The 16,338-nt window shown below is 47.3% G+C and overlaps 1 protein-coding gene across 1 annotated transcript in view; it reads right to left on the bottom strand.

Annotated features, from left to right (window-relative positions):
- The window catches only part of LOC146789275 (histone deacetylase 9-like), a 1,526,442-nt gene that overhangs the window by 1,077,453 nt on the left and 432,651 nt on the right, over window positions 1-16,338 (bottom strand). Inside the window, exon 5 of the mRNA XM_085630931.1 lies at window positions 14,538-14,645. Within this exon, the coding sequence (XP_085487057.1) occupies window positions 14,538-14,645 (108 nt within the window). The remainder of the gene's footprint in view (window positions 1-14,537; window positions 14,646-16,338) is intronic.

The raw sequence follows: 16,338 nt of genomic DNA, 5'->3' as shown, positions 1-16,338 counted from the left end.
GCGAATTTTAAGAGGATGTCTTTTTTGTCACGTTGGATAGCATACTACACTCGTAAGCCCCTCCATGGGATATATCCAGAAATGGAGAATCGTTGTTTTCGCTGTCAGCAGCAGGAGACAGGTGACTGGTTGCACATTTTTTTTTAAGCTGACCGATGGTTGTACAGTTCTGGAAAAATTTATTTGCTGCCCTAAGTCAGAGCAAGGTTGAACCAGAGGCAAGTGTGGCACTCTTTGGCTTTTTAAGGCAGAGGCATAATATGCCATTGGCTAAAGGAGGTGAAATATTTATTGCAATCATCTCTTTTGTAGCTCGATCCATGATTCTTCAGAATTGGAAGACATCTAGAGTACCAACATATCAAAAGTGGCATAATAAAATGATTCAAACACAGAAGTTTGAGGAGGTATTTGCAATAAGGTTTGGGGGTATTAAAAGATTTGTTGCTTCATGGCAGTTTATGGAGGGAATAGAAAACGCTGCAGCATAAGAATCTGTAAATTGTACTGTTGTGTATTGTATAGCATCCTGAAAAGAAGAGATATTAGGTAAATTATTATGGCATGATTGCAATTTTACAGGTGGTCACTTTTCACTAGTTACTGTACCGCTTAGATTGACTGCTCCGTGTGCAGCACTGTGCCCTCATGCCTTATTTGGTGCAGGGCATAAAAAGTGGCTGAACTCCACTCGACGTGGCCAGTGGCTCATTATTTCTATGACATATATGTAAATAAAGGAGTCTTTATCGGAAGACCATGCAGGCACCTGGAGCAGCTCGTATTGGGTAAAAGAGGCAGGGTGGGAGACGGGGCTGGCGGGGGGCACAGCAGACCAAAAAAGTTACAAAAGAGGCAGGGAGTGATAGGGAAACAGGGTACAACAAAGACAAAAACATAAAAATAAAACTCACATTCTGCCCTCCAGCATCGTGTCGTACGCTTCAGCTCCTCTCAATGGCTGCAGGCAGGCACAGGCTCCCAGCCTGCCCTGCGGCCAATCCTGAAGCTGCTTTCACAGGATTGTCCTTAGCCCCGATGATGTGCGCTCCAGGATAGTCTGAGAATCTGTGCCTGCTCTCTCCAGCCCCAGCAATGCAGCTGGGGTGGGAGAGGGGTCACTACACAAGTGGTTTTGACCGGCCTGGGACGGTCATCCAAACACCGCATGCGCAGTGTAGGTAGAGCCCACCACTTCCCCTCCAGCTTATCATAACCCTGGCCCTGCACCAAGCCCCGGCACAGGCTAAATAAAACAGGTTTTGAACCCGTTTTATTAGGTCTCGCCTGACCCAGCGCATGCGCTGGTCTGGCGAGACTTATTGAGAGGGCTCCAAAAAGGGCTACCAGGCTAGCCTAGAGCTACAGTGCATGTGCGCGGGCGCGTGCACCACATTTTACCGCGATTATTTTCACTTTCGGCCGCTTTGATGTTTGATCGCGATCACTTTCACTTTCGTGGCCTCACGGCCGCTTTGCATATCCAATAGGTCTCGCTTTTGGGACCTTATAAGTATTTAGTTACGCAACTGTTGCATGGCTAAACACTTATAAGGTCCCAAAGGCGAGACCTACTGGCTATGTTATCATTTTCTTTTTACATTTTTTTAAAGTGCTGGCAAGGGAAAGGCACAAAGATCCATTTATTTCTTGTAGGTGCGGAGAGGTTACTAGATTTGCCCAGAATCACAGGATGTTGATCCGACGCCGAGACTCGAACCTGGCTCCCCAGCCCCAAAGTCAGCAAGCAGAGGCAGTTCTGTTAAAAAAATGTGTTACTACATTTTCAGCTCCTGTAGATCCCATGTACTTTTCAGCAGTATTTCTTTAAAAACAGCCCACTTCAAACAGACCAACAAAACTTTCCACCCGTTTACTGTAAAATGCTACTTTGAGTAATTTCAGGTGCATTGAATTTATAACAATTATAACACATCTAACTATTGTTTTCCCCTCCCTATGTATGATAGATAATAGTTTCTATATTAGTTGTGTTTATATAGCGCTCACGATTTCAGAACGCTACTTTAGAGCACTAATAAAAACATCCTAACAAACCTCAGGTACCTTGTCAAGCAGTTCCAAATCTAAGTGATAACACAACTCTAAGTGCAGAGCTCCCCGAGTCAGCCTCGGCATTGCATAAACGGTGTTTTCTTGCCGGCAGTAACGGTGGTCACCCTTAGTGACACTGATGCCAGCAAGGTGCATCTCTCGTGGTGGCCTATTAAAATAGCGCCATGACTGGAGTTTAGATGACCCTTAACACGCGCGCGTCTGTGGTCACTGCATCTGCTGAACAGATTATAGCTCCATCCCTGACAGTCGCGCGACTTTGTTTAGTACTTTTTGATCTGCAACCATCCAAATGTTTCTGTATGCATGTATTATTTTTGGAAAGTAATATTTCCAATGAGCAAATCCGTGAGTAATGCTCCTCTTCGAAATAAATGGCCTCTAGGCGCTTGTCGTCCAGGCTGTGATGTGAGCAGCACTTGAGGTTTCTCCTGCCGCTAAAAGACATTTACTGGGTAGGGGGCAGATTTACAAGCCCCTTGCGCCACTTTTGCGTCACATTTAACATGGGAAAAGTGACGCAAAAGTGGCGTAAGGGGCTTGTAAATCTGCCCCTAGGTTCAGACGGCAGCTAATGACGCTTCTTTCTGGCCTCCATCATGTGATCATATGTTGTGAAACCGGCTGGCCATTTACCGCCAGCATTGAATACTTTTTGCAGTCTGATCACGAGATTACAAGACAGCCTCCCATATGACGCATTTTTTTTTGCAGTTTTTATATTGCACGAACATGGCCCATGTGCATTGGAGTGCTTAACATGGGCACCAGACTACATCACACAAGGTCAGATTACAATGACAATACTAATGCTTAAATTGAACATACCGTTCTGTTTACCCTGCCCTCTTCCTGCTGTCCGTTCTGTTTACCTCACCCTCTGCTGTAAGTTCTTTGTTCCCCACCCTCCTCCCTCCTGTTGCTTGCCCTGCTTCATGCCCCCTTGCTATTCTAAGACATATTGCATAGTAGCGCAGGCTGCTGTGCAATTACTTGAAGGGAAAAAAGTGCTATGGTGCATTCAATGCTGGCCGCGTCACATCACTTTATTTTTTTTTTTTTACTTTAAGTCATGTTGCACAGTAGCTCGTGCTACTGTAAAACATGTAAGAAAACACTGAGAAAGTCAACAGATCTCGCATAGGCGAAACCTATTGACTTTACCAATGCTTGTTTAGCTCAGACAACGTTATCGCTATTCAGTGTTGTGACATGAAGTTGTGCCTCCATGCAGTGGGGTGAGTCCTCCAAAGGAGCGCCGCCATTACAACGACAAAACAGCGAAGTATCAGCACTGCAATGGAGGGTGCATTGATATAATGTGCAACAGCTATATCAGTCACCTATTTGAACAGTGCCCATGTTAGAAGCATTGTCGGTGAGACTGTGCATAATGTGTGTTGGGGGTTGGTTACTGTTGGCTGAGGCAGAAAGAAGCCACCTTTCTCCTCTCTAAAAATACAGCCCTGGAAATCCACACTGTGGAGGACAATTGTAGAGCCAATGGGGACATGCCAGATGTTCTCCAAGACTGCATCATCTTGAGGCAGTGCAGCGATTGATGGCCAGTCCAGGATAGCACTTCTGAGCAATCCACAACTGGCTGCTGCGGAGAGTGGGAACAAAGCTCCTGCACATTCTAGGGAGGTGGTGGTCCTGGGCTCATGGCAACCCGGAACAAGGTTTTTGCTCCTTCATTAGGAATGAAAGCGCATTACTCACCCACCATGCAGCTCACAAGCTTCTATCTGAAATAAGTAGATTGTGGCCCCCAACATCGTTACAGAATTATGTTAACACTATTAGTGTATTACATGGAAGGAGGCCAAGGAGAAATCTGCATGGTGTCCTCCCATTAAAAAACTGACGCACCAACCAGCATGGCAACCGATAAAGCAAAGTCACATCAACCTGAACTGCTACTCTGGCAAAAATAGCCACAAGACCAGGAGCTCATTTACAAAAACATTTTTGTGTGCCATCAAATATCTGATAAGACTGTGTGTTCTGCCAAAGGTTGCAGAAATATCTGAACCAGGGACTAAAGCAGAGAAGTTGAAATGCATCTGGTAAGCTGGAGAAGCAGGGAACAGGCTACTTCTCTGGCCATCACAGGCTACTTCTCTGGCCGTTTTCTGCAGAACCTCCCAGGCTGCAGCCATCTGAAAGGATAGAGAGCAACAGCAGGTCCTGATCCATGGTAAGATTGCTGTTGAAAAGCAGATCTTTAATGTATAACTGTCATCAGAGTGCTGGACAGGAAGCTAGTCTGTAGCCCATTCTTAATGATAGAACCTCAGCTGCTAAGAAAGCTGTTGGAGTGAGACTCCTGTTCCATCAGTAGCTGGGTCTACATAGTTGTAGAAAGTTAGCTTGCTTTCATTCACACTAAGGATGAACAAGCCTGGCACCCAGGATCCAGGATTCAGCACTTTGCCAGACAACCTTCTTGAGGTGCATGATAGCACTGCCTAACCATCTGATGCCACTGAAACTTCATCAGCACTAATCTCACACGTGATTAAGGAGCAGGGTAGTGAATCTCTCCACATCTCTATGGGGGATATTCTCAAGAATGTGCGATAATCATTCCCAGAATCGATTAACGCAATTTCACATGTCGCAGTCTATCGCGGGAAAATAACTCTGTGTCAACGTCGTATTCTCAACACAGCGGTAATATGCAAAAGTTTCCCGACAACACGTCAAATGTCCGCGAAAACATTACCAGGACGGAGATAAAAATCAAAACCCGAACGCAAAAAAAGTGGCGATGGGCCCAACCGCGATAACAAAATCAGCGATAAGCTGTGCCAAGCCTGCAAATCACACACGTCAGGCGGGAAAAATCTCCATAAAAGCAGAAAAAAATAACACAAACACAACAACTGCGAAGCACAATGGAGGTAGCCGGAGCAGGAACAGAGGACGACCAGAACCCCACAAGCCCCGCGGAGGACCAGGCGGGGACCTCGGGGTCAGGGAAGGGCAAGGACAAGATGAAGAGGAAGACGGGGTTCAGTCCGCAGGAAAACAGGATCCTGATAACGGAGGTGATAAAGTACCATCAGCAACTGTTTGTCACCTCCAGTGTGTCATTGGTGATAATGAATGGAATATGGCAGTCCATCGTGGACAAGGTGAATGCAATCGGAGTGCTGAGGAGGACAATGGAAGAGGTCAAGAGGCGCTGGAATGATGTGAAGCGCAAAACCAAGCAGATACTCAGCAACAACCAGAAGGCAGCAATGAAGCCTAGAGGTGGAAGTCCAACACCACAGGAGGAGCTGGATGAGATGGAGGAAATTGTGTCCACAGTCATCAGTGTGGAGACGGTGGCAGGAGTTGGGGGACCGGACACTGCTCGACAGGAGCCGTACAACAGCAAGAGGGTGAGTAATGACCAGGGACTGGGGGGACGGGGGAGATGGGCACAATGGCACACATGCACAATTAAGCATAGCACAGTTGTTAGAACTGGGGGTCTCTAGTTGGCAATGGTTTGCACCTTTGTCCAAATTGGTACCCTTACTTCTAGTCAGAGTAAGGGGGCTACACTCCTAAAATAACCCCTGCTCAACCCTGTGGTAGCTTGGCAGGAGCAGGAAGGCTTATCTCAGAGGCAGTGTGTTAAGCATTTGTGAACACATACAGTAATACAGTGAAAACACTACAGATGGTCACAACACAGGTTTTATAAAAATAGGTATTCTTTATATAGACTTAACACAAGACCAAAACGACAAAAATACACAATACTGTAATCAAAAATAGACCTAAAGATGGTACAAGTACCTTAGTTCAAGTTGTGGTAAATGTGACACGTTTCTCACAAAAGTACCTGGAATGCGTAACGCAAAACAAACAAAAGGTTCGCAGGGAGAACGATTCGTCTGTTCCATGCTTTGGGGAAGGCGATGCGTCGGTTCCTCAGTGCTTGCGCAAAGTAGGCGATGCGTCTGTTCCTTAGCGGAGAGGAGGCGATGCGATGATCTCTGGTGCATTCTGGTTGCGATGCAACTAGATGGCACCTCGATACGATGCGATGATCCGGTGCGATAAGATGGCGCCCTTGAGTGATGCGATGACGTGAGGATGATGCGTGCACGCCCGGCAGCTGTGCGGCGAACTCTGTAATTTTGGAGCCGCAACAGGCCCTGCAACACGCTTCTCCAGTGATGGGACGACGACCCTTACGGTGGCGACACACTTCTCTGGTGATGCGATGACACACAGCTGCAACGGAGACACGCTTCTCCGGTTATGCGACGGCGACCCTCGCGGTGGTGACACGCTTCTCCAATGATGCGACAGCAACAGCTGCGGATGCGACACGCTTCTTCTCGTTGAGTCGCGCTTCTAGCTCCCAGCAACACGCAGGCTTCTGCAGACAGAATTTCCAGCAAGGAAATTCAGGTGGGAGCTGGTGGTGAATTCTTGTATTCGTGAGACTTCAGCAGGAGGCAAGCACAGTTCAAGCCCTTGGAGATTCTTCTTCAAGATGATGAAAGTTGCAAATAAAAGTCTTTCTCCTTTCCTTGGCAATAAAGAAACCACTGCAGGCCAGCCCCAGCAATTACACACTGGCACAGGGGCAGTCAAAAACTCCTACTGATTCTCTGGTTTTTCTCCTTGGCAAAAGGTCTGTCTTGATTCCCAGAAGTGATCTAAAGCTCTGGGGTCTGGGCCCCACTATTTATACCAGTAAATCCTTTGTCTCTGAAGGCAGAGAGTGTCTGTCCCTACTCCAAACCAGTTCTGGGTGCATTCTGCCAGTGCACAACTTCTTCCTTTGTCAGTGTGAGCCAGGGTCATCAGACGCACCAAAGGAGGTGGAGCCAGCATTGTGGAAGGCAGGCACCGCCCTATTCAGGCCCAGGTGCTACTCCTCCCACCACTCCCAATGCAGATAGCTCTATTCAGCCTAGTGCTGACTCACCCTGTCTCCTGGAGCCACCCCAGCCCCTGTCACTCACAAACCAGACATGCAATACACAACCTAGCAGAGGCAGGCTGGATGGTTAGGTAAATAAATACCTACTTTCTAAAAGTGGTATTTTCAAACACAGAATGTTTAAACCAACTTTACTAAATGATGTATTTTATCATTCTGAGTTCAGGCATACTAAATTCGTTTTTCACCATGCTCCTTGGGATTGTCAGAATTATTAGATGTTATAATCAAACTGCCCATTCTGGCCTATGGGAGCAAGGAGCCTTGCATCAGTGAAAAACGAAATTGGCTGTAATTCACTATCAGGACATGCCACACACATCAGGGCATGTCCTAACTTTTACTTACAATGCACCCTGTCCTTGGGCCTACCTTTGGGGTATCTGATATGAAGAAAGGGGAAGGTTTAGGGACTGGTAAGTGGGTGCACTTACCAGGTTATTATGGCAGTGCTGGACTGCAAACAGACTCTGCAATGGGAGGCCTGAGACACACTTTACAATCTGCTTCTGGGGGTGGCACAACCAGTGCTGCAAGCCCACCAGCAGCATTTGATTTACATGCCCTGGGCACACATGGTGCACTGTACTAGGGTCTGACAAGTAAATTAAATAAGCCAATCATGGAGTCACTAATCCATTACATCAATTTATCATAGGGAGCACTTGCACTGTGGCACAGGATAGCAGTGGCACAGTGCCCAAAGCATCTAAAACCAGCAAAATATATAAAAAAAGAGGAGACAACAGTGACAAATGGAAGGGAGACTCAGGCCAATGGTACCAGGTATAACAACAGTGCACACCCAAAATGATTCTTGAGCATGTCCCTGATCCCCTTGGCACACTGCAGCACTCCTACAAACTGCAAGAGGCAGCTAATCCCAAACAGTCACAATGTACATTATCATGCAGTCTGTATGTAAACTTGTACAATGCGTCAACATACATGTGAACACAATGTTAAACTGCATCTCCCCTTCACATTGCAGAGGGACAATCAACACCTCCTGCAGAGCAGACCCAACAACTCTTCACTGATGACAAAGACGACCTCCCCACCTTCGACACCGACGCCCTCCAACAGCTCATGGACACCCTCAGCACCCCACCCCCAGGAGCAGGGCATCCCAGCTGCATCTAGGAGACCTCACCCCCTGCACAGACCACACAGCCGGAAGCACCAACCACCACGCTGTCTCCCAGGACCCACACAAACAACAGATGGTCTTCCAACAACGTGTGTGTTAGGGTGCCAGGAGAAGATGGCTGATCAGGTGCGGGTGGGGTTCGACCTCATGGCAGCCAAACTAGATGCCATACGTGGGTGTCTAAGTCCCATCAGGGACCACTTACAGTCCCTAAAGGACACCAACAGTCCGCTCCATGCTCTCCAACGATCCATGGATGACATTGATGGAGTCCTGACTCTGAGACAAGGACAACTGTCTAGTCAGAGTGGCTCCAGCGATGTCATCTGGGAGTTGGGACACATCCGGAGGACCATGGAGAACATGGAGTGGGTGCAGGTGGAAAGAATGGCTGGAACGGCTGCACACCAGCGTGATGTAGCTGGGATCTACCATGCCCTGCAGATCCTCGGCATGGCACACATGGCCTGGCACAGATGAATGCTGCTGCTGCTTCGACATCCACATTGCCGCCCCCTGATCAGTCAGTGCCACACAGTGCTGGAGACAGAACACCAACACCCACATGTGAGGCACATGAAACATCAGAGGATGAAGATGCGGATAATTCTGCCTTACTGGTAAGAAGGAAGTAGTAGCATTCATCTCCGCCATATGGCCTGTTTCTGCTTGGTTCTGCCCTCTGCATCATCACCTTCCACTGTCCCCCGATGCACTCTGCAACACTCACCTTGGACCTCGACATGGACTGCCATATTCTGTTTGGTCACCAATAACACAGCTATCGTACTGCGGACTGAACTCTTCCTCTTCCGATGTACTTGTCCTTCCCTGAAGGACTCTGGCTGGCCCTCCACGGGCCAACAATGTAAAGTGGGGTTTGCATGGCCCTGTACTGCTCCAGCTACAACACTCCACTGAATGTGCATTAGACATTCAAATTCACACAGATGTGTCATGTCTATGATCATTCAAGTGTGAAAGTATGGATGAATGTCAGGTCAGTGATTCCCCCTTACGTCCATGTTGCTCATGTTGTGGGACTTGAGTCCCAGGGTGCAACATTACCGATTGCGGTCCGGGTGGTCCCGACACTACAACAGAGACACACGCATTAGTTACTTCCTTGTCCAGCCCATAACAGAACCACGCCCAGAACCCTGGGGTCATTGTTCACACCCCTACGCTGGACTGGCATACGCCAGGCCAGCCCACTCCGCTTACGCTTACAGGGGGCGACAACAACGCTACATGTCCCAGGTCTTCCCTGTAGTGATCTGCTGATCACAGGTATAGTTGTCAGCATGCCACAGCCACTCCCTGAGGGCTGGTTTACACCCACACCACACCCAACCAGCACAGGCGTCACAGGACATGTGACCCTGCCAATTAAACGGGCCAAGCGCACGTGCATTGTAGCCATTTCCACTATCTATCTGAATGTGTCCGTGTGGTTATTATTTATGCATGAGAGCCTAGGGCCCTACCACATCACATTCCCCACTGCCGGAGGTGACATGATGACGTCCGCACCATAAGACTCAATCATAAAGGGCCCATGACTTTCGATGCACAGAGTTGATGGCAGCCGAGGCACTTTGGCCGGCACGGGCCTACTGCCACGAGATGGTGACATGCTGCGCACAGAGTTGGTGGCAGCCAAGGCACTTTGGTCGGCACAGGCCTACCGACACTAGACGGTGACTTGCAGTGCACAGAGTTGGTGGCAGCCGAGGCACTTTGGCTGGCATGGGCCTACTGCCACGTGGCGATGACTTGCGGTGCACTGAGTTAGTGGCACCAGAGCTGAGCGGGTGTGCACCCTGCTGTGATGCGTAGGCCTCGATACGCCATCCTGCCAATCAAGATTCAATTTGAATTGTGAGCCCAGCTGGACTGCAGTGTACTCCAAAGGCAGCAGGCTGCACAGACATGACTCCGTGGCGCGGTGCTGCAGGGTGCGCTGGGGGCCTGTGGCGCGGAATCCAGTGATCGACTGAGGAGGTTGCACCGGCACGTAGTGGTCCTTCTTGGAGACACACTGGTGGTGGAAGGTGAGCATTGAGGCCTGGGTGCACAGGGGTCATCGAGTCAATCGAGTCATCGCTGGGTGGCAGACCGGTCTGGGGACCAGGGCTGGGGTGCAGCAGGCGCACAGGATCGCGTAGGCACCACCGGTCACAGCGGCGCCTCGTGGCTCGGTGGGGGGAGTGAAGGTGCATGGGTATCAAGCTGATACAAAACGTGATGCTTACACGTATGAGAAATCCTGCATCATGAGACCGTAACAGAAGTTCATGTGACCGTAACCTTCCTTTTCTTTCCTAAGAAGGTTATGACCACACGCACTTCTGTTACGGTCTTTTTTAGCAGGATTTGTCCTTCCTTTAAGCATTCCGGTTTGTCCATGTGCTATACACTGTACCAGGTTAGGTTTGTGACTATACGGATGCTTGACCATTGTCACCATTTGTCCAACAGGTTTCTGAATACTGAATCCCGGAGTATGGAATTGTATTGGGGAGTTACCGCAGCATATGCAGTTACTTGAATCCCCATGTTGCCCTGATGAAGTTCCCCATTGGGCATTGGCTGTGCTTTTCGTATTGTTTATTTGTGTATTTGTAACAAAGAACTGTTTTTGCACTACTGTTGACTACTGGACTTCATGATCGTGCGCACCCCCAGTTCAGTTACTACAATCTTGGATCTGGGGCACAGAGGCGTCTGGCAATGGCTGGTGTTGGGGTTGGTTGCGCAGGAACACTACAAATTGGAACTGTCGTGTGGGGCAGATACAGGGGCCCGCCGTTCCTATTGTGGACAGGCATCCAAGAAATGTGTGAGTTAGTTTGACAGGTCTGGCCATGAGACTCCTCCGACTCTGGCAGTTGTTGGTTGGGAGGTACCAGGGGCCAACGGGTGCAGCACAGCCAGCAGCTTTGTATGCGGAGGGATGTTGGTTGTCCGCTGTGATGGTACCGTCAGCTTGTGGGCAATGTGGGTCGGGTTGCGGAGGATGGTTGTCCTTTTGTGCCTGTAATGGGCAATGACTTCCTCTGGCGTTGAGTCTCTGAGGCTGGTGAGTGTTAGGAATGTCTGCTATCCTGTTCTGCACTGCCTCGGTGGTAGTCTGGGGAGAGTGTGGTCTGGTGGGGCATGCAGTGGGGTGGCAGTGGGTGTTGTGGACCTCTTGGGTCTCCGTGCTGTATGATCAGTGACTCCATGAACTGTGTTGGTCTTCAGATGTGGCTCTGGGCTGGGCTCCCTTTCATACTGCAGGTAGTCGTCCTGCTTTACACCAGTAAAAGGCAGGTGTTAAATCTATTCTGCTAACGCGCCTTATCGCCTGTTTTTGGATCGCAGATCTGGCTGGTCATTGAGAATAACGCAAAGTGGTGTTTTCGAGTGTTTTTGAACGGGAAGGCCTACTCTGCATATCATTAGCATTAGTTGTCGCTCTCATCCGTGGCGATGGTTTTTGCGGAAGCTCTCGCTGGAAAACTGGCGATATCGGCAGTTTGCACCAGCTTCAGAATGGAGCGATAATTCTTTTGCCACTTTTGCTGTGCTAAAGTGCCGATAACTCAGTGATAATTCCTTGAGAATATGCCCCTGGAATTGCTGCCATGCAGGCAGGGATATATAAATAAGGTGTGGTGTGAACCAAATTTCTCAGGAGGAGAGCAGACCTGGTTAACTCCAAAACCCCAAAATGAATAACAGGTAGCATATCCTTTATGGCTAGGCGTGGTATTGTATATGGATAGAGACCCCCCCCCCATCTTGGTCCATATAGACAGTAGATGCACACAGTTGTTGGTATTTTACAATAAAAAATTGTTCATTGCGCAATCTTATGTATCAAAATTATGGAAATAATCATGGCAAACTCAACAGTCATAATATAAAACAAGGTGAATATCAGAAGTACCTCAAGCCTTTAACATCACAAATTCCTACTCCTTCCCTTAGATTAGTCTAGTCCCTACCTAATATCTACATGTATGTTATCAGACTTATGGTTATTGAATTGGCTGAATGCCAAGCTATCATGTCTGCAGTCTGATAGGGGTCATTCAGCACTTTCCTCTGACAATCAGTTCTCATGTCTTCCCAAACCAAATATACATTACATTTACACCTTCTCCCCCAAAGATTCTAAATAGATGAGGGGGAACTTCTGTGCAGCTGGAGTTGTGTGGCTCACTGGTTAGAGGCGGCAGACCCGGAAGCAGAGGACGGCCCGGGACCAGGGTTCAATTCCCGACGCGGCAGGGTCGTGGACCAGGGTCAGCGGACTCGATAATTCTTGCCTCGGTGCCCACTCTAACCAGGGATCACACTCGGCAACTCTGGGCATTAGCTTGCCTCATCTCCACAACGGCCCCCCACATTTGCCGGGGATGCCTGGTTTCACCTTGGAGATACCCAGGAGGGACCATCTCACAGGGATAGCCAGGACGGGTTCCCCAGCGGTCTACAGCGCCACGACGCCTCGGCAGCAGTGCGCTTTACAAAAACACATACATTTACATTTACAAATCCTCTTTCCAGTACACAAGTAGTTCTTCTCTTACAGAAGCTGATGGAAGGCATCCAATGGTACTGTTTTATTTCTTTACAAGCCAAATTTATGCGAGGCTGGGTGGCCTTGCAGCTTTGATCATTGCACAATGAACAAGCCTCATCCTCCATTTTTCAAAATTGGAATGCAAACCTTTTTGCTCTAAAAAGATCTAAGCTAAAACTCCTTGCTACATACTATCAAGAAGGAAGGTGGAACACATGGGCAAACCATGATCAGTGTAAAAAAACGTCTGTCACTTTGTAGAATAAAAACAATTAGGCCTATTGCAAAGCAATCTATGCTGATATTAACCTCACTGCCTGACAATTGTTAGCCTTTTGGATTAGCTAAAACACTCCACAACCAACCCACAAAGATGCTGAAGAAAAAGTGTAGCACTGTAATAGCGTGACATGTGCGGAACGCTTAGGAAATTATACCGCTTCACCTGTCTGTACAACAGGAACACATAATGGAGACCATTGCCATGTGAATGAACTGAGCGTAAGCATACATTCACTAACATACATTCACTAACATACATTTTATTCACGACTTTTAGACCTGTTTTGCAAATGTTTTGAAACCTGTAAAGGCTAAAGCAGAATAAAAAAAATGCAACAGAGTAGAACACAACTATTTTATACATGTATTCAAGTGCAACTCAGTAGAGAGTAAAATACAGCCAACAGTTGCATGGTGTGATTCACACAATAATACTATACAGAGCAACGACATTAACAAACAGATTTGAAAAGTAAAAAACGGCAATTTGCACATTAATTTAGTCATCCGCATCTTAACTCATGAAGAAGAAACGCCATCTTGGTAAAATATGTTTTTTTCGTCAAATAGGGACCTTGCCTTTGCTTGAGACTTCTGAGTGGTGATTTCAGCTACTATGATGCATCAGAAAAGTGAGAAGAAAAAAACAATGCAAACAATTGGTTCACCTTGTAACAAATGTGTCTGCTAATAGGAAACGAGGACGTCTACAGCATGTTTGTATCATTTCCAATCTTGTCTATTGGGAAACCTCCAGGGATTACCGGTGAAAACTAAACTGAAAGACATACACCGTGCGCCCGGCTCTTCCAGCCAAGAACGTTGCAAACCAGGAATGAGTCTTTGCAAACCCACATCTAAATGGTGTCGTTAAAACACCAAACAAAATATCCTGTCAGATGTACAGGTTCTATAAATTGTTTAGACTGGAAGCACTGTGGTTGTGAACACCAAGCCTCACAAAACACACTGGTGAAAACAGACAAAAACAGTAGGGGAAGGAGAACAATGAAGTGCAGTCATCTCAAAGTTTATTCATGAAAAATCACTTTCCGGGCCATTACCCTTCCAATCAACAGACCCACCCGCCTTTCCTTCACAACCGACAAACCGACTATTTACCTTTCCTCTCGTTGGGTGGTATTCCGAGATTATGTATGCTGTTTAATGTCAGTAATAAAATTTCTCCTTCTGAAGGGAATTCCAGGTGCACTTGCCAGGCACGGGATTCGCGATGCTACACGACGACTACCTTAAAAAGTAGACTTTATGTGGTAATATTCCTCATGCTTTTAAACGAGCGGTTGTCAACGGTTGATTTATAATTGTGAAGTGAGTTCTAGCAATTATTACATTTGGTATGTACCCAATCTACAGATTCGACATCTCACTGCTTAGATTTCTACTGCTTTGAACGAGCTTCAGAATAAAAAAAAAACCAAAACATTGTTTTCCTTTCCCCACACATTTCCCACACACCAAGCAGGCAGCCCCGACCTCACCTTCAGCTCTCCCGAGGCCACTTTGGACGCCAGCTCGATGACGCAGCCAACGGCCATGCGTGCCGCTCCGGACGAGTGCAGCTCGTTCCAAACGGTGTCACTGTCCACCTGAGCAAACAGACAGCAGAGGAGCAGAGAGAAGAGAGAGCGTGTAAAAGAAAAGAAATCTGCGAGGGAGGGAGGGCTGGCAGGGTGACAGCCAACGTACAATAACATTAGTCTTCCGTCCCGGCCAGCTGAACGAGCCTTCTGGACATGTCTTTGCTTACACTTTTTCTCAACACAGATTTAGGCAATGGAAACGCATTCCGGCCACGCTTCACTGCCATTCCCTGTTTAGATGTTTCATTACAAATAGCATTGCATAGACGAGATCAGGCCGAGTCGCATCCCAGTTGGTCATCGGGCCAGAAAGATAGATAAAATAATAAGGAAAAATGGATGGATTTAGATGAGGTGGGGGTGGGGGGATGGGGGAGGGGAGTGGGGTCTATAATGTATGTATGTATGCACTGTAATAATGCTACGGTTTCTTTATTCGGAAAAGAAAATAGAGTTTGCTATAAAATGCCAAAGCGATTGACCTAAAAACTCCAGTTGAAGGAATATATTATGGTTATGATTGAAACAAAAAAATACTGCAATATGTCAGCTCAAATAAACGTGCTAATCCTAATCCCGGCTAAAGACTGCACATGACCACGGATATGATGTCACTGATGACATCATTGATGACAAGTGACATCCCGTGTATCAAGACTGGCATAATCAATATCATCACCGAAGGTCTTAGACTCACAACTATTTATTGCAAAATGAAAGTTATGACAAATACATCAAACCCCATGAAATGATGCAAACAAACACAGGGGAAAATACTAACTTCAAACTCAATTACGCGTGCCTGCGTCATGGGACAGTATCAGCTTAGAAGCGTTGTCCATACATTTAAATATTGACCCATTAATTGAGGGTTGTAGTCTGTTCAACACGAAATTATTGCTTCCCTACATTTCCTTATGTTGAAATGATATCACTGAAGGTGCTTAATGCACCTGCAGACCCCATTTCTGCGCCCATATATTGTTTCTGCAGTGCTGGGCCTTCGATCTTTGGCCATGCTCAGCAGGCTTTCGCAAAAAGTACTGGCTTTGCGCAGCCTTTAGTGATCGTGAACGGTTATCACACAAATAGTCCACTTTGCCTATTTTCAGCGAGCTTGGGAATCAGGGCGTGGCTGCTGACCAGACCTTGTGCTCCACACCCTACATCTGTACCCCTATAGATGGAGGGGTATAGCTATTGGCTATACCCAGAGTGCTCTGATGCCATGTCCTGGACTACAACATCGTTACTCTGAATTCTACTTGCATCTCCCACTGTACAGGGCCTCCAGCCGTGGATCTGTGGGTACCAGACCCTTCATTCAAGAACCCACCACCAATATCTGCAAAGCCTATTCCCTTGCCCAGTGAGGTCTCAATACAGACAATGCGCTCAAGTCCAATACTTAACAGACCTGCTCCCAGCTCACTACACAGCTCTTTCTAGATGCAGCCCTTTGCTTTTTATGGTGAATCAAGCGTTTTAGCGGCCACAGCAACTTCAGTGATCATATGAATGATGCCATTTTTGAAAGCATCATGGTGAGGTAACAAGCAGGATGTTGGTGGTCTACCATTGTATTATTTACAATAACTGACACATTCAAGTGGTTATATGACTAAAGAAAAATACATTTCCTCTATTATAAATTTTAAGCAATTTCTCGCTCTATAAATATGTCATTTGCCCCCTGCCT

Source organism: Triturus cristatus, chromosome 10, assembly GCF_964204655.1.
Source record: "Triturus cristatus chromosome 10, aTriCri1.1, whole genome shotgun sequence".
Classification (NCBI taxonomy): Eukaryota; Metazoa; Chordata; class Amphibia; order Caudata; family Salamandridae; genus Triturus; species Triturus cristatus.
Note: the sequence above shows the minus strand (reverse complement) of the source record. Positions and strands in the feature narration are given on the sequence as shown.